This window comes from Seriola aureovittata, chromosome 5 (genome assembly GCF_021018895.1).
Source record: "Seriola aureovittata isolate HTS-2021-v1 ecotype China chromosome 5, ASM2101889v1, whole genome shotgun sequence".
NCBI lineage: Eukaryota > Metazoa > Chordata > Actinopteri > Carangiformes > Carangidae > Seriola > Seriola aureovittata.
This window is the reverse complement of record NC_079368.1, coordinates 5,207,308-5,227,500: the sequence shown is the minus strand read 5'-3', so window position 1 is coordinate 5,227,500 and position 20,193 is coordinate 5,207,308. Positions and strand designations below refer to the sequence as shown.

At 41.0% G+C, this 20,193-nt stretch overlaps 3 protein-coding genes across 10 annotated transcripts in view; all 3 read left to right on the top strand.

Moving 5' to 3' along the window:
- LOC130169298 (immediate early response 3-interacting protein 1) overlaps positions 1-331 on the top strand; it is a 1,476-nt gene extending 1,145 nt beyond the window's left edge. Inside the window, exon 3 of the mRNA XM_056375897.1 lies at positions 1-331. This exon is cut by the window's left edge and continues 120 nt beyond it. The gene's annotated coding sequence lies outside the window, so the exon portion shown is untranslated.
- A 37-nt stretch (positions 332-368) lies between these two features.
- On the top strand, positions 369-7,765 carry si:ch211-12e13.1 (uncharacterized). Of its 3 annotated transcripts, none has more exons than XM_056375894.1 (7): positions 369-729; positions 806-969; positions 2,487-2,729; positions 2,844-3,053; positions 3,134-3,199; positions 5,351-5,489; positions 7,627-7,765. In XM_056375894.1, exons 1-7 carry the CDS (start codon positions 491-493, stop codon positions 7,631-7,633), a joined length of 1,068 nt encoding a protein of 355 aa, XP_056231869.1. In that variant the 5' UTR covers positions 369-490; the 3' UTR covers positions 7,634-7,765. The 3 variants fall into 3 exon arrangements, with proteins under 3 accessions (XP_056231869.1, XP_056231870.1, XP_056231868.1); XM_056375895.1 differs by having other exon boundaries at positions 788-969; positions 2,844-3,005; XM_056375893.1 differs by having other exon boundaries at positions 788-969.
- A 2,814-nt stretch (positions 7,766-10,579) lies between these two features.
- On the top strand, positions 10,580-20,147 carry susd1 (sushi domain containing 1). 6 transcript variants are annotated; one of them, XM_056375885.1, is made up of 19 exons: positions 10,581-10,937; positions 11,048-11,188; positions 12,010-12,165; positions 12,506-12,658; positions 13,779-13,958; positions 14,749-14,928; positions 15,080-15,259; positions 15,462-15,641; positions 15,761-15,940; positions 16,074-16,253; positions 16,514-16,693; positions 16,912-17,076; positions 17,248-17,342; positions 17,491-17,677; positions 17,790-17,883; positions 18,924-19,122; positions 19,214-19,253; positions 19,376-19,469; positions 20,016-20,147. In XM_056375885.1, exons 1-19 carry the CDS (start codon positions 10,904-10,906, stop codon positions 20,032-20,034), a joined length of 2,637 nt encoding a protein of 878 aa, XP_056231860.1. In that variant the 5' UTR covers positions 10,581-10,903; the 3' UTR covers positions 20,035-20,147. The 6 variants fall into 6 exon arrangements, with proteins under 6 accessions (XP_056231865.1, XP_056231860.1, XP_056231859.1 ...); XM_056375884.1 differs by having other exon boundaries at positions 10,584-10,937; positions 18,867-19,122; XM_056375886.1 differs by lacking the exon at positions 15,080-15,259 and having other exon boundaries at positions 10,585-10,937; positions 18,867-19,122.
- The last annotated feature ends 46 nt before the right edge of the window (positions 20,148-20,193 follow it).

Genomic DNA, 20,193 nt, shown 5'->3' with positions numbered 1-20,193 from the left:
CTCTGACACACAGAATGTCTCCTGTCAGCCTGTGTATGAATGTTGTCATTTGATATTCCACATTAAGACATGAAACATTTGTTAAGGCCTTTATACAGCACAGAAATTCAAAATAATTAAGTTCAGATATTTAGAAAGGTTAACATCAACATATTTGAATAGTGATAGAAATACACGTCACTGTTTTGTTTTTGGAAAAACTTAAATAAGCACTGAAAAATATATCAGTGAAGACCCAAACACCAATTATAACTACTGATGGACCGACTGTAAAATGTTTGTGAATATGTATTACGTGGTGTCATACAATAAAGAATTTTTAACTTTTCAATTGGTGCGCTAACGAGCTTCATGTCTTAGAATAGTCGGATCGGTATTGTTTGTCCCAGCGCGCTCGCCGTAGAGGGCTGACCGACGGTTCTGACATATATGTGTGCTAATGCCTCTGTTAAACTCGCTGTGTTGCATTATGAACTTAATTTAAGCAAAAATGGGAAATGTGCAGAGTTACGGCGCTGCCTCGTTCGCTGTATGTTCAGTGTATTTAGTTGTTCACATTTACTGTTCTCACAAGGTGCTGAAAACAAATGTTCTCACCAGCGACAAACTTCCAAGCTTCTCGTACCTCTACATCAAATATGTGTTCAGAGCTCTGACTCGGAGAACAGGACACCTGCACACAACAAAAACGAAGAGGAATGAAGCTGTTTACACGATCCTCAAGTGCAGGTGAGTGTCGTCCACTCCCATTTAAATGTTATTGAGAAACCGCGTTAAACTGAATCAGTGTGTCTGTCTTTCTGAGGCTGGAGACTCTAGTGTTGAGGAGGTTCTGCAGCGCAGGAGGTTATGGTTGGGATTATCCAGACACTGAATACAGAGACATCCCACTGTGCTTCCCTGAGGTTCTGTGTGGCAGACTGATGCTGATGCTGCTCACTGATGAAAACTTCAGGCTCAGCCCTGCAGGTAACACTTCCATTAAGAATACCTGATGTACAGGTCTGGATGTTTCAGTGTTTGGTGTGACCAACCTTTGCTTCAATGCTGCAGAATGAATTTGGCACCAATCAGACACCTCCCTGCTGCTATTGTGTAATGGATAAGAATCTCAAAGGTCCCATATAGTATAAAGGTAGATGTCCATGTGTTGTTTTAACAAAGAAGCAGGTCTAGCTTCTATATTAATACTGTGAAAGTATCAAAGCCTCAGTCCACAGAGAAATGCACACAGCCTGTATTCAGAAACTGAGCCTTAAACCAAACAGTCAGGACTTCTGTAACTTTGTGATGTCACAACCACAGACTGTAAATAAAGATGGATATAGTCTCCATGACGTCACCAATAGGTTTCTGAAGAGCAGTTTTAAAGCTCAGAGCGGGTTGTTCCTGCGTTGCCAACTTGCCAGTACCTGACTCTACCAAACGCCTGGCTACTACAAAAATGGGCAGAGAGGAGCGCCATGTGTCGAGCCGAGACTTCGGTGCATGCCGGCTTGTGGCAGGCATAGCTCACCCGCCTGTCTGTCACTCAAAGCGGCACGCCCTCAGTTCTCCATAACTTTAAGCCTTAATAAAATGTTAACAGGTGAGTTATATAAACAGTTGTCATGAAGGAGGAAATAAGCCATAGAGACCAAAACTGTTTTTTTTTTTACCAGGCTGTAAATGTGTTAATTTCTGTTGTAAAGTTGGACATTTTAACATGGGAGTCTATGGGGATTGACTCGCTTTTGGAGCCAGACTCAAGCGGCCGGTTGCAGAAGTGCAGTTTTTAGCACTTCTGTGTTGCTTCATTTTTGGTCACAACAAAGCAGTCACTCCTCTCAGCCCCATGTCCCACCTCGACCCACCATCCAACCTTGCAGGATTTGGTTTCTCTGAGTGTTCTCTATGGCTCAGAGCCTCCTCTCTTCTGATTGGCTCATATCTTCTTATGGATCAACACTTCAAATAAAACACAGCAAAACAAAAGTGTCTGACCAATATCATCTAGTGTGCAACAGAACCAAAATATGAATGATTAAAGTGCCTTCAGCCATTTTGCTTCTGTCACAATGAGTGTGTAATCTGGACTTGGAATAGTGTAGTCGGTGAGCAACTTCAACCCTGATCTGCTGGTGTCACATAAACACAGATACCAGCCCATCGTCTGGAGTCAGGCAGGGAGGGGCCGTTACTGTGTCAAAAGGTGAACATAGCCCTGAAATGGTTTCAGAGTCAGAGTGTCTGATCTGTAGATAGCAAAAGAAATGTGAGTTGTAACACTCAAGTTTATGCCTAAATTGATCAAACCAGATAGTTTTTTGAATATTTCTCTTGCATGTATTTTTGCAGATGTCTCATACACCCAGAACAAACATGCAATACATTAGTCCAATATGTTTAGTTTATACCCTGATTCTCATGTTTCATTGGTGTGCTTATAATAAGAGGTGAGGAAATAGTGGTGACATGATAGTAATTGTGAATTATTACTTCTGCAGGTCTGGTTCGTGTGTGCCAGAGTTTGAAAACACTTCAGCCAATTGATGAGCTGAAGAAGGGTCCGTTCACACTGCAGGTCAGAGTCCTGGTGTACCGGCAAGTTGATGCAGGGGTGGAGGTGGACATCTGTCTGTCTGCCACTTCTCGTTCCGGATGCCCAGTGTGGGAGAGCGTCCTGACACTGCTGTCCAAAAACAAGCTCCACAGAGCTAGCAGAGGCTCAACAAAGACTCACAGTGAGAGTGAGTATTTCTGCTAAAGAATGTTTTTTAGGTTTTCATGTTTATCCACACAGAGATGAGGCTCACCCAATCACCATAACGTACATGGGTGCATATGTGTCCTTGTTCTAACAGGCCAACGTGATGAGCCTGTGCCAGAAAACATGAAGCAGGGAGAGCTCAGAGTTCCCTGGAGTCCCCGGCTGCAGTGTGTTTGGTCCCTCTCTGACTGCTCCCTCTACCGGCTCCTCTCTCTACCGGCCAGGCTCTTTGGCCGCAGGTCGCACACTGCACCAGGTCTCTGGATGCTGTCGGTCTGCTTGGCTGAAATAGAGAAACACAAAGGTGCCCACATTGATGGGAAAAGACAAAAATGATTGTGTTGAGATATTTTTTACTTAAAAACCGTGTCATTGTGTCGTCAGGGGTCGAGGTCATCACAGCTCCAGTAAACGTCACCGCCCGGTTTGAGGAGCCTCTGTTGGTACCAGGTAAAGTGGTGATCAGGTTTTGGGAGAAGACTGAAAACGGGGGTCAGTCTTCCGCCCAAGGCCTCGGCTTCCACATGCAGCAACTTGGAACAAACAGATCTCACCTGGTGGGGCTGATTTCTAGATTAACATGATCATTAAACATCATCAAGTGTTGATATTTTGTAGCGTTGTCAACACAATAAAATGTAAATATTTTACTGTTTCCATTCACCTCTGTTTCAATGTGGAAGTCACAGCATTTCAGTAAGTGCAACGAGGCTGATCTGGAGAATCCGCTTATCACTGTTCACCATCAAGCATTTTCTCATATGAAAATAAAACATTGTAGGGTTAATTTCCTTTTTTCAAAAGTTGAATGACACATTTTTTCATAACAGCGTGTATTAATAGATGTATCTGCCTCTGAGCCTCTTTTATTGTTATAGTTGTTTTCAGCTTCATTGAATGCGGCCACTGTAATACCTCTGATAATGTTAGAGTATTATTCACAGACACAGCTAGATTCATTTAAATATAATCAGTACATTTGACAGTTTTAAAAGAGCCTTGTCATTGAATAAAACACACTTTTGTATAAGACTTCAGGACCTCATTTAAATACAATCTGAATCAGTTTTTTGATTGTTTTCTTCAATGAGACTTTACACAAATTACAACAGAAATGTAAACTGACGCGCAGACACACATCACGCAAATCGACATCCAATGGGTGGAGAAACCTGCTCACTCACGCACACTCTGATGCAAGCTTTTATTTTAGATCCTAGAGTCTGTAGTTGCTTTTTGTTGTGTAATGGAGATATATTGATGTTGGAGGCTTCTTTGGCAACGTCTATGGACTGTACAGCTGTTTCATGTTGATTGCATCAGTGTTGTGAGTTTGCAGTTTTACCATTTTTTATTTATTCCTTCACAGTGAACATTTAGAGACTCATCCATCTGACTGTTAGACTTAGACATTCATTTAGACCTACACATGAACCAGTATCTACAGCAAAGGACATCAAAATACTAACGGCCATGTTTTCTGGTTACATACACAGTGGGGTCTAAAAGTCTGAGACCACTTTACCATGAATGGGAAATGTATTTTTGAACTATGGGTAAAGCTAGGCTAACTGCTAACTGTTTCCCCTCGCTTTGAGTCTTTATGCTAAGCTAATTATGTGCTATTGCTCCATATTTACTGTACAGACATGAGAGCGCTATTGATTTTCTGACTGAAATAGAGCGAAAAAGTGTATTTGCCACAATATTGAACTATTGCCTCAATTCTGGCCTATTTACATTCAGGAGTATCAGTTACTAGGAACACTGTCACTGTGCTGTTATTGTGTTCAGAGAGAATAATGATACATTGGAGACACAATTTGAATTTAAAGATTGCTGCTTCATTTTATCAGCAGGACTTTGTGCTATAGGTTTCATAGATGTACTGAACATGAGCACTTTGTCAGATGCCATGTCTACCCGATGCCAATACATGGCTAATGCAGATCTCATCCCCACAGGGCATGACAACTTTTCAATATTTGATCCCTTCCATATCCCTGTTTGCAGCTTTCATGTATGTGCAGCTCTGTCCTCCTGTATTATTTATGGGAACACATTCAGTGCATGGGACTGAGAGAAGTGGCTTTTCATGCATCCCTGCACCACAGCAACATTTCAGAGAGGAAGCGTGGAGATAGTTTCCAGCATGTGTACAAGAGGAGGAGAAAAGACTAAAGGTTTAATCTGTCTCAATCTCTTTGAAGAGACAGCACTTTATTTTCACACTCATACATTTTTTGGTACCATATGTAAATATGTGTATTTCCTGGTATGTTACCTTTTAGTTCTCCTGCTTTTCCTTCTCATGTAATGAGAACAGTTCTCCTAAAGTGAATGTCTTTATATGCTGTAGATACTGATGGTTTCCAGGTGTTCATTTGTGCAACTGTGTGAATGTGGACATCATTCTGTCAGAAAATCACATAGTACAACAAAAGCCTACATAACAAAAGGGAGGGAGGCATTATTGCTGATGTAATTACAATCAGTGGAAGGTCCCGTGACTGCCTCCCTGCACACACACACACACTGAGCACAGTTGTAGTGCAGGGTGAGGGGAGGGTGTGTGTGTGTGTGAAGAATCTCTGTTTATAGACATCCAGGTGGAGGAGGAATCAGTTTCAGCAGCTGCACTGGAGATCAGCGGGACGCACTCTGGGTCATCCCACCTCTGCCATGTGATTCTCATTACAGAGACTTCTGGGGAGCAGGGTTCAGCTGTGGAAGGCTTGAGGTAAAGGCATTTTTCAAATACTTGAATTTTAAATGTTTCTTTCACGAAAAATAGAGATTTCTGCACGTTTGATCCTGCAGCTGTTCTTGTTAAATCACATCTGTGATTCATATATAGTCTAGTTGGTGTATAGGACAGTGTAACACCTGTATAGTGCCGTTAGCCGGGAGCAGTGACACCCACTAGCTAAATACTGCTCTAGAAATTTACTGTCACTCTACAAAAGGAGACTTTTAAATGATATGCTTCAAACTGTGGTCGGCCATGAAGTTAGTTATACTGAGGTGAATGTTGGGTCTTTGACAGGGTTAATTGAAGACATTAGAGCTGGATGACAGACATGATGTAAAGAAATACTGTTTTGAGGTCAACTATATCTACTTGAGATTATTATATTATTATTATTATTATTATTATGTCATTTTCCCTTGTCCTGCTAGTATACGTTCCTTCTGCCACAGTAAAAGCTGCTGTCAGCCTCTCGTAGTTACTGCTGAGACAAAAGAGCCACCAACCAAGCGCAAATTAAAGCAGTAGTGCAATGAGTGGGTTTAAATCGTATCTATTTTTCATCTGTTGTTGTTCAGTCACCACCACAAGTCGGAGTGGAGCACGCTGACAGCCGCTTGAACATGTACATTGCTGTTATTATTCATTTATAGAGTCCCGATTCTGTCATGCATATGAATCAGTCGAGTGTAAGAGGGTCAGTCTGTGAAGCTCCTATACAGAGCACAGTGCATTTAGCATCTAAAGACTTAAAATGGAAACCCTCCTCATAAAGAAGTCTCTTAATCATGGACTTACTGTAAAAATCTAATTTATCTTGACATAATATATGTCAAATGTGTTCTTTTAAAACTGTAGCATCAAACTATCAAGCTACTTCATTGTGCTGCTGCTAATATTTAGCTAGTGGCTAATTTTGACACTGTGCACCTTTAAAGCAGCTGACATTCAGCCTGAGCCAAGGTCTGAAGGGTGATGCATTCGTCACCTCATCTGAAATGCTGTTTCTGTGTGGAGATGGGAAGGGTGTGTGTGTGTGTGTGTGTGTGTGTGTGTGTGTGTGTGTGTGTGTGTGTGTGTGTGTGTGTGTGTGTGTGTGTGTGTGTGTGTGTGTTCTAGAGAGATGAAACACACACATACACACTCCTTTGAGTAGAGCACTTTAGAGGAGTTCATCTGTTTCCTTCTTCAAAGAGCTGATCCTCGGGGAATTTAAGTTATTTTTTGCTTCTTTTAAAAGTACCAGCTTCATTTATTTATTCAGAGAGACCAATACTAAATGACAGCTTGTTCTCTCTTACTGGTCCACTATTGTTCATAAAACAACTCCACTGCACTTATTATTACCTGCCCTAGTTGCCGTGCTAGTTAGATATGTGAACAATATTAATACTGCATTATGATAACATGTATACTACATGGAAGGATTTCTGAATGGGCCTACCACCCACATTCCTGCGGTTCAGGGGCCAAAGCATCTGTTTGAAGTAACATGTATTGTTGGAAAATAAACCAATCAACCAACAACCAGAGATTAATGGACTATGATGAGATGCAAAACCACAAAGAAACACTCCACAACTACAAAGAGGCACTACATGACTACAAAGAGACATTAAATGACTACAAAGAAACACTACATGGCTACAATGAGACATTTCAGGACTACTAGAAAGTGAGGTAAAATGATCAAAGAGACATAAAATAGCCAGAAAGACACATAAAGAAAAAGTTAGAGTTAAAAAGTTAAAGAGAAAACATTTCACTCAGAACCACGAGTGTGAACCTCATGGTGGCACTGGAGGAGGAGATGGATCATAGCTAAAGGCGAACAGATGTTGAGACATATTCTCAGAGACACAGATATTTTCTACTGTACTTACTCTGTACTCTGTACTGTGCTTAGTTTGTTAGTCTCAAAGTGCAGCAGAATAGAAGGAACTGGTAAATTAAATAGTATATACTGATGCTTTAAACGTTTAGGACTAGTATCAGGTCCAAAACTCAAGCTTAGTATCCCACAGTTGACACAGTAAGGCAGTAGTTTTCTATCTCCACTGACTAACCTACAACCTCTGAGGTCGAGAACGAGCTTTCACATGAGATTTCCTGTTTTGTTTCACTGCAGCAAGTGAAAATACATGAAGAGGCAAGGAAAGGGCGACACTGCCAGCATCCCTCTGTCTTCTCCAACAGGGAGCAGCAGTGTGCAGGTCTACCATGACTACCAGAAGGTGGCTTTTAAGATGTACCCTGGGAATGGCTATGCCACAGAGAACGGCTCCCACAACAGGAGAGACCGGGTCACCAGCCGGATGCCAGACATCATCTCTGACAGCCAGGAGCAGAAGTACAGCATGAAGGAGGAGAGTGTGAACAGGAACTCCACATGGACGATGGATTCGAGCAGCCAGGCCTACTCAGGGCCAGAGGACAACTCCACCGACCCACACGAGACCCTGACAGAGACTTCAACTCTGACCTTTGTGGACGCCCACATCATGGAGGACTCGGCAGAGAACCACAGTCTCCATGGGGTGGGGATGGTTTACCTCAAAGAGTTTGTGCTCATCGACGACGACGATGATGGAGACATGTCGCTGAGGGAGAAAACAGTGACAGACTTGTCCGTCATGGATGGAAAAGCAGCTGACCTGGTGTGTGGGAGGCTGTTGTCCACCTCCAGCGGCTCGCTGTCAGAGTGTAAGGATGAATCTCCGGCTCCTGAAGCACCTCCTCCACCCGAGGACGTTCAGACTGCACACGAAATGAAACGCTGCTGTTTCTGCACCATTTTATGACCCTGCAGGAGGTTTGACATCTTCCAACATCAGGACTGTGAAGCCATCCAAAGAGACCACTGTGCTGAGCGTTTACATGTGTTCCTGTTGAAGCACAGGGCATATTTAAAGCTATGACGACATACAGTAGGAGACGTGTGAAAACTTTTATTCAGATTTTCTGATGATGCTTTTACAGAGAAGTTTTATTATTTTTGTCTGAAACATCTGCCAGTGACGTGTTTCAGTAAAATCACCTGTTGGATTCACATTTAAGTTAAGATAATCATTTTCAAGTTTAACAAACATATCTATGATAACGTTTTCATATATGGAAAAATGCATGTCTCTGTAATATTTGATCTGAATGACAGACTTTGTGATACTTACATAAGAGGTCTTGAAAGATCGGGTGCTAACATCAAATAAAGGAAACTCCAATTACCAGATTTTGTGTGTAGTTAGATTATTTGTTTAGCCATGGGATGTGGAATAACTCTGTCCACAACATTACTGTAAAATATAATAATGATCATGAAGCTAAAGTGTTATGTAATGAGTGGGTCCAGCCATCTTTGTTCAGGTTTAACTGGATCCTGCATTTGAAGGTACACGGCCAGTTGTTGGCCTCTAGCTGCACTATGGAGTAATGCTTCTATGGGCAGGTTGTCACTCATTGCCCAAATGCAATGAATGCAATGTCAGTACTGGTGCTATGCTATTCCATGGATCAACAGCTGGTGGCGCTAACACGCAAAGAAGAGAAGCAATCAACCAACGATTTTAAATATTCAAAATATCAGTTTTGTTTTATGAGGAAGGAAAATACGTTTAACATGTTTGTCAAACCTCAAAGAGAGGTTACAAACAATGTGCTTGGTGAGGGTCACAACCCGGGACCACACACTAAACATGCTGTATGTTGTTAGTTCTTTTACATAACTAAAGGGGGAAGTGAACATAAAGACAAACTAAATGCAACAAAGCAACAGGGTGGAAGCCAGGGGAGAGAGAGGGGCCAACTGAGCTGAATCTCCCTGATGACCCTTTGTTTCACAGCACTCCTTTAAGAAAATCCCAAATCCATGTGAAGCCTGACTTCTTCTGGGGAAAGCAGGACTGAACTGTGACTGACGACCTGCACCACACGATTTTGCTTTGAGGCTGGTTCACACTTTCAAGTCATGAGATGTAACAGATTTTAAAATCCTGTGTTGCAGAGGAAGAGATGCATCTCAGGTCTATGAGGGACAGCGATAGGTCAAGCTTTCATTAGCTAATTGGAATCAGCTGTTTCATTCATGCCTTCTCAATCACTGGCTCGTTCAAAGACGTGTGGCAACCAGCTGAGCCGTAAACCTCCAATCATATTCATGTAGGGGACAGAACGGCCACTATAACCTGTCACACTGCGTCTGTATGTGCTCTAGTTTTGGTATGTTGGTAATAAAAATAATGTTCATATATGATTTTATTAAAGAGTATAATTCTTCAAACAAAACTAATGTTGCCGTGTTTGAGAGCTTCTTCGAAGAGCAGAGATTTGATCTAACTCTACAATCAGTCAGCGTTTCTAACTGAAATAGTAAACACAAATATAAAGAGCGGGAATAGACACAGTGCAGGATGAATAACCTTAGCTCCCTGAAACAACTTGTGTTTACACTGTATCCTGTCCGGTTCTGGTCAGATTTGGGTCCACACAAAGACATACCCTCTAGTCTGGCTGCTCTGAGGATCACACCAGGGTTAATCAGTCCAGTCCAGAAGGCGCTGGTGTGAGGCGGCAGCTTGCTGGTTTGAGTGACAGTGAGACCCCAGTTAGGACCCTGCTGGGCAGAGAGATAGCAGCTCAGCAGACTTATCTCCCCCTCCCACGACACACCAACTGACATCCCCCCAGCACCAATATAGACCCTGTGGTAGGACGAAGGAGGACTTAAAGCACCGGTTATATGTTTGTGGATTATAATAAAGGATTAATTGAGCCACCTTAATCATTAATTGATACATTAAAAAAGTATTTTAAATGCACTGGACAAAGGTTAAGCTGCAGCATGATGTTCACTAATGGCATGTGTCTACAATAGCAGTGCCATTCATTAATATTAAGTTGTATTTAATAGTAGTGTCTACATCATGTAAATTAAGAGCCTTACCTTCCTGTCATTTTTTACACGCATAGTAATGGTGAGTTTAATGTGTTTCTGAATGACACAGTTATTTATTAATAAATGTTTGTGAAGGGGCGTCCAGCACTTTCGTCAGGCTAAATATAGCCGTTATCAGCCCAGCAACATGGGTGTGCGGTTGAGCAGAGTGAGCACTGAGTGTGTCATCAACACAACTGACTAACTGACTGTCAGAGAGCGACAGATGAAGCCACAAAAACCACAGGCGGCTGGAAGACCATTGAGAAAACAAGTCATTTCTCCCAGTGACCCGAGCTCACCCACTCACAGAGTCCTCCCAATCCTGGTTATCAAGCACGCTCAGCGTCACCGTGGTCCACGAGACGGAAGCGAAGAATGAAAAGAGGAAGATGAGGATGAGGAGGCCGAGTGTGTAGTGAAGTAAAGAGGAGGACAGGACGATTCACAGAGGACTGAGCGGAGAAACAGCACAATGATCGTGGTGTTTCTGCTCTTTGTCTTTGCAGGTAAAAATACAGATGACAATTTTCCTCCCATCACTCCCATTTGGTTCCTATTCATTCACTGGGGAATGGTGGAAGAGACTGACTGACTGGCGCTCTCTCTGTCCTCTCAGGTGTGCCAACAGCAGGCAAAACTCTGGATGTGTGTGCCACCTGCCACACTAACGCCAGATGTGACGACAAGGCAGACGGCTCAGGCAAAGTTTGTAACTGCAAGTACGGGTTTGTTGGAAATGGAAGAACATACTGTCAAGGTAAGAAGAAATGTCGTTTTGTCTTTGTTTATTTATCATGTCAAGTAAGTCTCAACCTCTAATTTTTGTCTAATGACAAATCAGTTTTTAAAGATTTCATTGAAAAGTTATTCAAGGGAGTTCTATTATATTATAATATATTATTATAACACTCCTTAATACTGCTCTAATTCATATTTGATATTAACAATGACTCTGTGGTTTTGGTTCAGTATCCACATTAGTGTTTCAAGAGGCAACAAACAGTTTTCTTGGGGGTGGGGATGTTTTCAGCAAAAAAGCTCGACCACCGGTTTACCACCTGCTCCACACCAAACAATACACATGCAAAAGTTAGTGACTCCCTGGTGAACATGGTGGAGCATTTAGCAGCTAAAGATCCAGAAACTTCCCTATGGAGTCGGTGCAAAGACACAATTACGACAAACAACACATCTCCAAATTAACGCAAATGTTGCTCCATGTATGTTTGATGTGTTAGGCCACAGTTTGCTAATGTGTTCAACATATCAATTTTTTAAGGTGATGTCAATGTTGCGTTCACAGCTTGTTTCCAAAGGGGCCAAAACAAGAGCCTACAGGATCCATCATCTAGGAACCATGAAAACTTTCATGGCAGTCCATTTCATAGCTGTTATAGATTTTTGTTGTTAGATATTTCTGCACCAAAGTGGCAGATTGACAGTCCGACATTGCCATCCCTCAAACTATGCCACTTGCATAAGCAAAAATCAATGATACAGCTTAAGGACAAAGAGGAAAATGTTTCAGCTCCTTCTCTTCTAAGTTTAAATATAATAAATGTTTTTGTTTTCTTCCAGATAAAGATGAGTGTCAGATAGGAGCCAGTAGGATCTGTGGGCAGCACACCACATGCCACAACACATATGGCAGCTACTTCTGTAAGTGCCTGTCTGGCTACAGCCCTTCTAACAACATGGACGTCTTCATCCCAAATGATGGAACCCACTGCCAGGGTGAGTGTAGGCTGGAGCTTTTTACAGGGCTGTTGAAGGCCCGGGCCAAAACCTGTACAGTGTGACCTCCAGAAGGGAGCCACAACAGGTGAAACATAAATACACCCATAGAGTCTCACAGACATAATGTGATGCATTTTGTTATGATTTTACTACAGCCCTTCAAAAGCTTACAACTGAATGTAAATGATTTACAGACTCTAGTTATTATCAAAAGATACACGTAATCTTTTAAATAAATCGTTGCAGTGCAGTGACTGTTTCTGAAATGAGTGTTTGGACCTCTACAAAATGGATCACTTTAGTGTTTTTAATTCACGTACTCTCGTTGGCTCTGCAGACATTGACGAGTGTGGGATCTCAGGGCAGTGTGGAGAGGGAGGTCAGTGCAGGAACACAGAGGGCAGCTTTGAGTGCAGCTGTCAGCTGGGATACCGAGTCCACAATGGAACCGAGCCTTTTCATCCTGACACAGACAAAGCTTCCTGCAAAGGTAAAACTGCATTAATGGCATTATACGTTATATATCATAGTGTCAAACTATGTGAACTCTTTGGAATGACCTGGTTTTTTGCATTAACTGATCATAAAATGTGATCTGATCTTCATCTAAGTCACAGGTGTAGACAAACACAATGTGCTTGAGCTAATAACATGGAAACTATGGACTCTTTCGAGTGAACACAGCCAAGTGTTCACGTGGCTGGTGGGTAAAGTAAGTAAATGTGAACGTTCAGGAGGAATTTTTGACCATTCTTCCCACAGAACAGCTTCAGCTCAGACGTATGACATAGGATTTCTGTTGTGAGCAGCTCTCTTCAGGGCATTTTACAGCATCTCTACTGGATTAAGGTCTGGGCTCTGACTCGGTCACTCCAAAGGTGGATTTTCATTCTGTAGCATATTTACTCTGATGTTTAGGGTTAGTTGTTCTGCTGCATCACTCAGCTTCTCCTGAGCCTCAGCAGGTGAACAGCCACCCTGACATTACTCTGTAGGATTCCTTGATAAACTTAGGAATTCATTTTCCCATCGATGATGTCGAGCAGGTCCAGGCACAGCAAAGCCTTAATTCATGATGCTCCCTCCACCCATCTTCACCTTTGGGTTGTTTTTTTTACACCACAGTCACAGTACGAAATCAGTGGACTGATGAACATCTAAACTCTTTTAGACTTTATAACCCTCCTACTGCTTTATTCAAATCAGCAGTTCTTGATCCTAAGTCTCCTGAGATGTCTTTTTTCTTCTTTGCAACATCAAACTCTAAATGTTTTAAAATTCAAAGATGTAACCGAAACCTCCAGTATTGTTCCATGAACTAGACTCCAATTAGCTTTTGTCATTAGCCAAGGAATTCACATACCAATACAAACTTTGACTGTTGAATTATGTTTTCTATAAGGACAAGAACAACACAATCATTTGTGTGTCATTAGTTAAAATAAATTGTGTTTGTTCATAATTGTAACTTAGATGAAGATCTGACCATATTTTAAGACAAACTTATACATAAATGCAGATAATTACAAAAGGTTCATTTACTTTTTCTTGTCCTGAATGTGGAAAAGCTGGATCTAAAATCTAGTGTTTTATGTTCTGGCCTCACTCAGTGGTTGACTGTGGCCAGCCTGCCTCAGTGGAGGACACGGTGCTGTTGTCCTTCACAGGAACCACATACGGCAACGAAGCCACATTTGTCTGTGATGAAGGCTTCATTTGGGTGAGTGGAGACAACATCTCTGTGTGTGGAGCTAATGGACTGTGGAGAGGATCAACAATGGTCTGTGAAGGTAACAAAAAACTATTTTAGATAAAGTCTCTCTCTCTATAACTTCCTCTTCTCACACTAACCCTTCATGGTCAGTCATCAGGACACGGAGACTGAACTTTGTTTTCTCTAAGCTTTGGGGCTCATAACATTCATCATCCACAAAGTAGTGTGTATTTGATTGTTTTGATTTTCTGGGTTTCGTGACAGTCATTTAAATGCCTCTAAGGTAAAGGTGAAATACATAACATTATGTGATCTTAAATCTATACCTTTATAAACTATCAGTAAACTGTCAAACTGTCAATAATAATCATATGTAATATCTTTAGCCATGCTAGTGGCCTCTGTCTATGGATGACAGTGTCTGTGCAACACTTTATTCCAGACTCCATCAAATATCTCAACAAGCATTCGATGGACTGCCACGACATTTGGTGAACTGTGACGTCAGGATGAACTGTGAATACTTAAATGATCTCTTAACTTTAAATCTTGTGTCATTATCAGGTCATACTTGTAATTTGTCTAATACTTTGGTTCATGACCAAACACCTGCAAAACTAATGAGATGTCCATCAGCTTCAGCTGGACTTAAGTGCTTATAAGCAAATGTTAGCATGCTAACATGCTAAACTAAGGTAAAGAACCTGGAAAACATTACACCTGATAAACATCAGCATGTTAGCATCGCCATTGGGAATTAGCATTTAGTTCAGTGCAGGGCTGTGCCTGAGTACAGCCTCACAGAGCTGCTAGCATGGCTCCAGACTCATGACTTACTTCATGCCGCATGTCACTTTGGTTCTCAGAGGTTGACTGTGGCTCGCCCCCTGCCCTCCCTCACTCACATATGCTGTGGAATAAGAGTTCAAGGATTGGCACTGAGGTGGTTTATCACTGTAACTCTGGCTATCATAATGTTGGAAAGGGAAATGTCTCCATTTGTACTTCTGCTGGACAGTGGGAAGAGCCGCCTGTGCTCTGCCAAGGTACAGTCACAGCTCTATCATTTCATTTTAGAGGTTTGCCAAACAGATATTGTATCTTTGTCCTTCTGTTTACGTTTTAAATTTCCTGAAACTAAAGTGAATGAATCTGAATTCCAGTGTACAAGTTTGTGGTGTATGTTGTTCCTTGTAGAGACTTTGTGTGGAAGTCCTCCTGTAAGTGAATCCACTGAGCGTGAGTGGAACGGTAACACGGCTCCTGGAGGCACCGTGTACTACTTCTGTAAAAAAGGCTTTTTTAGCAAAGGAGGACATAATGTATCAGTCTGTAATGAAAACGGTCAGTGGACATCCCCAGCTCTGTCATGTCAAGGTAATTCAATCAGTGTATGAGACAGATGAAACTGTGTTTTTACTTATCCTGTCTGAATAGTGTGTGCATGCCCACAGAGTCCACAGTCAGCATAAGTGAAATGCGTAATAAGTGTTGAATGGAGTGGATGTGGAATTGTTAAGAATTTACGGGGATAAAAAACTTGAACTCGATATGTTTTATGTTGTATTTCCTGTCCCAGAGATATCATGTGGGGATCCTCCATTACTGCCACACACTGGGCAAGTGTGCAGTGGCAGCTCCACCCCTGGAAGCACAGTGACTTACTACTGTAAAATAGGATTTTATCACAGTGAAGGAAATAATGTGTCGTTGTGCACAGCTGATGGTCTCTGGACAAAGCCAAACATCTCATGCAAAGGTAACAACTTGCTCCATATTATTAAAATACTGTCAGCACTGTGGTTAGTATTACTTTCTTCTCGTGTTGTCCAGAGTCAAATAATAACCAGTTAAATGATGTCATTTCCGTCCCTGTAGAGGTTCGATGTGGTGCGCCCCCACCCATCCCTCATTCAGTCATGCTGTGGGATAACATTTCCACTGTGGGCTCTCAAGTTGTTTACCAGTGTAAATCTGGATATCGCAGTGTTGGAGAGGGAAATGTATCAGTCTGTTCTGCCAGTGGAGAATGGGATGAGGCCTCTCTGCTCTGTCAAGGTGATAATGACATTCATCTGCCCTGAAAGTCATTGAAACACTTTTAAGCTAAGACATGGGAATTGTGTCTAAACTTGCCACATTTGAACATCTATTAAACTACCCATAATGATTTGCTGTGTTTCTGTTATAGAAATCAACTGTCAGGAGCCTGTGTTTAAACCTCATTCTAAAACACTATGGGATGGCACATCGCACATTGGCAGCGTGGTGTATTACCAGTGTGATGAAGGATATCACACCAGGGGCCTGAGAAACTCGTCAGTATGTGGAGAGAATGGACAGTGGGAGGATATTGATCTATGGTGTGAAGGTGTTGATCATAGATATACTGAAAAAAAATACTGATTCTCTTTTTTTTATTCATTGATTTTTTTAACATTAGAATATTTGTAGCCATATTTACAAATGCATGCAAAATTCATGTATTTGTGCATTGCTCCAATACTGAAAAGAAGAAGTAACCCAACATGAGAAAAGCATATTAATACAGTAAAAGTGATCTCCTCTTTGCAGCAGTCAGGATTTGAATGTGTGAATCCACAGTTTGTGCTAACTCATGTCTGTGTGCAGAAATAAGCTGCGGTCCCCCACTAATCCTCCCCCATACTAACCTCCTGTGGGACCACACCAGCAGACCGGGCAGCGTGGTATTGTATGAGTGTGTGGATGGATTTTACCTGGAGAGTGGAAATAATATGTCAGTGTGTTCAATATCAGGAGAGTGGGGAAAAATATCTGTAAAGTGCCAAGGTACAGTGATCATCCTTATACATGAGCATTCATCTATTCAACAGTTCAGTCATTATGTGTCACTGATACGTTAAATACGTATTAAACGATAAATGCTCAGTGTTGTATGTGTGTTTTAGGGCAGACATGCAGATGTGTGATTTTATGCTTTGGGTTTCTCTCTGGGTGCTGCTGTTTTTGAGGTAATCAGTCATTGAGTGCCACTATATTTTTTTCAGCTAAATGTGGCACGGTTCCCTTCCTTGCCAACTCAGAGGTGGTGTGGCATAAAAGAAGTGTAGTGATCCACCGCTGTGTGGAGGGGTATCACAGCTGGAGGGGCAGTAATGTCTCTGTGTGTGGCGTCTCTGGGGTGTGGCAGGAAGCTACTCTGAGATGTATAGGTGAGTAAAAGAACATATGTAGGCTGATGTTCATTAAAAGATTTAATTGAATAAAAATAAAAGCTGCTCAATGGGTGTGATGCTTGTTTGCATTTAGAATGTATTTGTCAAGGGATGATATATTTAATGACAAATGATTGGTCACTCTTTTCATTCCTACATCTCTTACAGAAATAAAGCCACCTATCAATCACCTGAATATTCTCAATGAAAAATGTTTGCATTGGAAAGCAGAGAAGTACGAGGAGGATCCAGAAGATTACAAGGTAACAGGACATGTCATCATCCTTCTCTCGCTGCAGCTGCTGTATTTATCTTTGAGGATTATTTCTACTTAATTGTCAGCATAGGGAAAAGGTGTTTTCAGTCATATTGTGATCCTGACTGATGCCACATTACATGTAACCATTCCAGGTGACGTACGTAGGATCCAGAGACTACCAGAGCTCTTTTCATGATAAGAGGAAGCGGCTTCTGAGCTCCAAGGCCGACCAGCTGGAGCTCTGTCTCAACCTGCTTCCAGTCACAAACTACAGCATCTCCATCACTGCAGTATCTGCCAGATTCACAGCCACCATCACCACTAACACCAGTTTACCAGGTATCACTGTACCACCAGCTCCCATTACTGCACTGCACTGGGAATGATATAATGATATATTATTTTTTCTTTATATTGAGCAATCCACATTAAACACAATAACCTTTGACAGTACCTCCAGCACCAGTTGTTTACTACAGAGAATTTGAGACTCCAGTACCAACTTTGAGGCTACGCAGATCAGCCAACACACTGGACCCAATAAGGTAACAACCAAGATGGCCCGGGACAGTATGTGACTCTTATATAGCAGGAAATGAAACAAATAGACAGTCATGCACCTTCATACTTTGAATCTAATGCATCTAATTTATAAAGCTTGTTCATAACACATTCACACATTCACACTGCTACACTGAACATGCTTGAATATCAAATCAGTCTCGAACCAGTTTTCATGGCTAAACTCAATGTCTCACTACGTCTCTATGACATTCACTGTTACACAAACAACACAGAAAAGCAGAGTTAGAGTTAGACTGGTAAATCAGCCAGGCATATCAGCTGGCATATTAATATATTGCATTTATCAGTGAATATGTCAGCTGATAACTAACAAGAAAAGTCAGTACAGAAAAGCCAAAGTAGATTTGAGATCATTTAGAAACAGTATCACCTTTACACAGTTTGTCCACCACAGAGCACTGACAAGTTGATTTCTACACTGTAAAATGTTAAGTTTAATATGTATACTCCTGGTCACAGTCCTTTAAAAACAGACCAAGGGATCCGTGTCCAGTTTGTTTGTTTATGTGTTTATGTTTTAAGAAATTTCCAAAGATATATTATAAGTAGAATTTTTAAACTCACAAACATCGAAAAGAGTATCTTCCACAAAATCCAGTATCAGTTGATTCACATTCACATCACTTTCATGCATGTGACACATTACCTTTATGTCACTCATGTGTCAACATATCTTTATTTATGACCATATGGATAGTAGCCTAATAATTTGTAAGTGAATATAAAGCCATTGAGAAGTGACATGATGATACTAATAAACCTATTATATTTCATTTTTTTCAGTTGTGATGTGCTGGCTTGATTACTTTACGTAAATGAGATCATAGTTTATCTAAATTCTAATATCTAATTATTCAAATGCCAACATTAATATGGACATTATATACTCAAGTTAAAATGTTTTACTGAGAATGTTCAAGATGATTTTTTTTTCTTTTGGCAGCTTGTACCAAGTGTTTGTGCTTCCTATAGAGGAGATCATGCTGTTTGATTGTTCCAGTCCTGGACGCCCAGACCCCTCAAGAAAAAGCAAATCCTCATCAGAGTACATAACTGCTCAGATCCGCCTCACACAGGTCGGGACAGAGATGAACTTTACTGTTGGGGATGGACTCTACTATGGAGGCTTCTATAATGCACCACTGGAGAATGGCAGGAACTATTATATCATCTTACGAGCTGTCAGTCACTGGAAAACAGTGGGTGAAATAATTATTATACAGCATAAAAATGTGTTGACTGGGAAACTGCAGCAGACTTATTAAAATATATGATTGTTTTCTCTCCTAGGCTTTAAAAAGTTCCTGTGTCCTGTGGGCTAAAATAGGAGGTAATTCACTGCCTAAATCACCCAACTGCTGTGGTGTAACACAGGAAAGTAATTTAAAATGCAAAACAATATAGAAAGTGCTTCAGTACAAACTACTCACATAAAACATGTCCTTGTTCCAGGTACATCCTATGTCCTGAAGGTTTCATCGCTGTCAGCTGCTGCGTCAGTAGGACTGGTGGCCTTGGCCATTTTGGTTGGATACAGTTGCATCTGGTATGGAAGATACACAGTATACATTTCAGATAGTTAATTAATGAATCAGTGGTCTCATACTAATTCAAAGCTTGAATATATGTGTGATCAAATGATACCATTTATAATTTACATTATTAAACACAGGGCCAATTGTAATTGCATTCTGTCTGACCATGCCTGTAACCATTGATCAACCGTTGGAACTAAGGACTTGAGTTAATCTTCTTTAACATTGACAAAATAAAAAAAATGAAGTACAGTATTTAACAAAAGTAACTGATCAATGAATGTGGGTATTACAGTGGATTTAGTAACTGACTACAATTTTAAATAATAAGATAGATAGATTCTTTGTTGTCATTGCATATAAATACACAACGGAATTATGTTTTAGCATGTCACCAATTGGATAGAGCCTATAATGGATGACATTTGACTATAAACCTCCTAAAAGTAATACACCCACACAGCAAAACACAAAAATGTATAGTCCATGTCAAATACTGACCTAAAAATATGACCTAAATATGGTTTAATAACTTGTTTGTTTCTGTCATTTTTTAGGTTTTTCAGGAGGACATGACACCCTTCAGTGCTTGATGATCTATGAAATACATGTCTTGATTTTCTACTCATAATTTTGTACATTTTGTAAATAATAATAATAGTAAACCTTGTCTCTGCCTTTAGCAACAATGCTGTCTGAAGCATCAATCTCTATGTGTGAGATAAATCCTCCTCA

Excerpts from the sequence above, each read along its gene's own strand:
- susd1 (XM_056375884.1), top strand. The coding sequence starts at position 10,904 with ATGATCGTGGTGTTTCTGCTCTTTGTCTTTGCAG. Across the intron at positions 12,166-12,505 it reads TGATGGAACCCACTGCCAGG|ACATTGACGAGTGTGGGATC; the intron begins GTGAGTGTAGGC and ends TTGGCTCTGCAG. Across the intron at positions 15,941-16,073 it reads GGCCTCTCTGCTCTGTCAAG|AAATCAACTGTCAGGAGCCT; the intron begins GTGATAATGACA and ends TTTCTGTTATAG.
- si:ch211-12e13.1 (XM_056375893.1), top strand. The coding sequence starts at position 491 with ATGGGAAATGTGCAGAGTTACGGCGCTGCCTCGTTCGCTGTATGTTCA. Across the intron at positions 970-2,486 it reads CTTCAGGCTCAGCCCTGCAG|GTCTGGTTCGTGTGTGCCAG; the intron begins GTAACACTTCCA and ends TTACTTCTGCAG. Across the intron at positions 2,730-2,843 it reads AACAAAGACTCACAGTGAGA|GCCAACGTGATGAGCCTGTG; the intron begins GTGAGTATTTCT and ends TTGTTCTAACAG.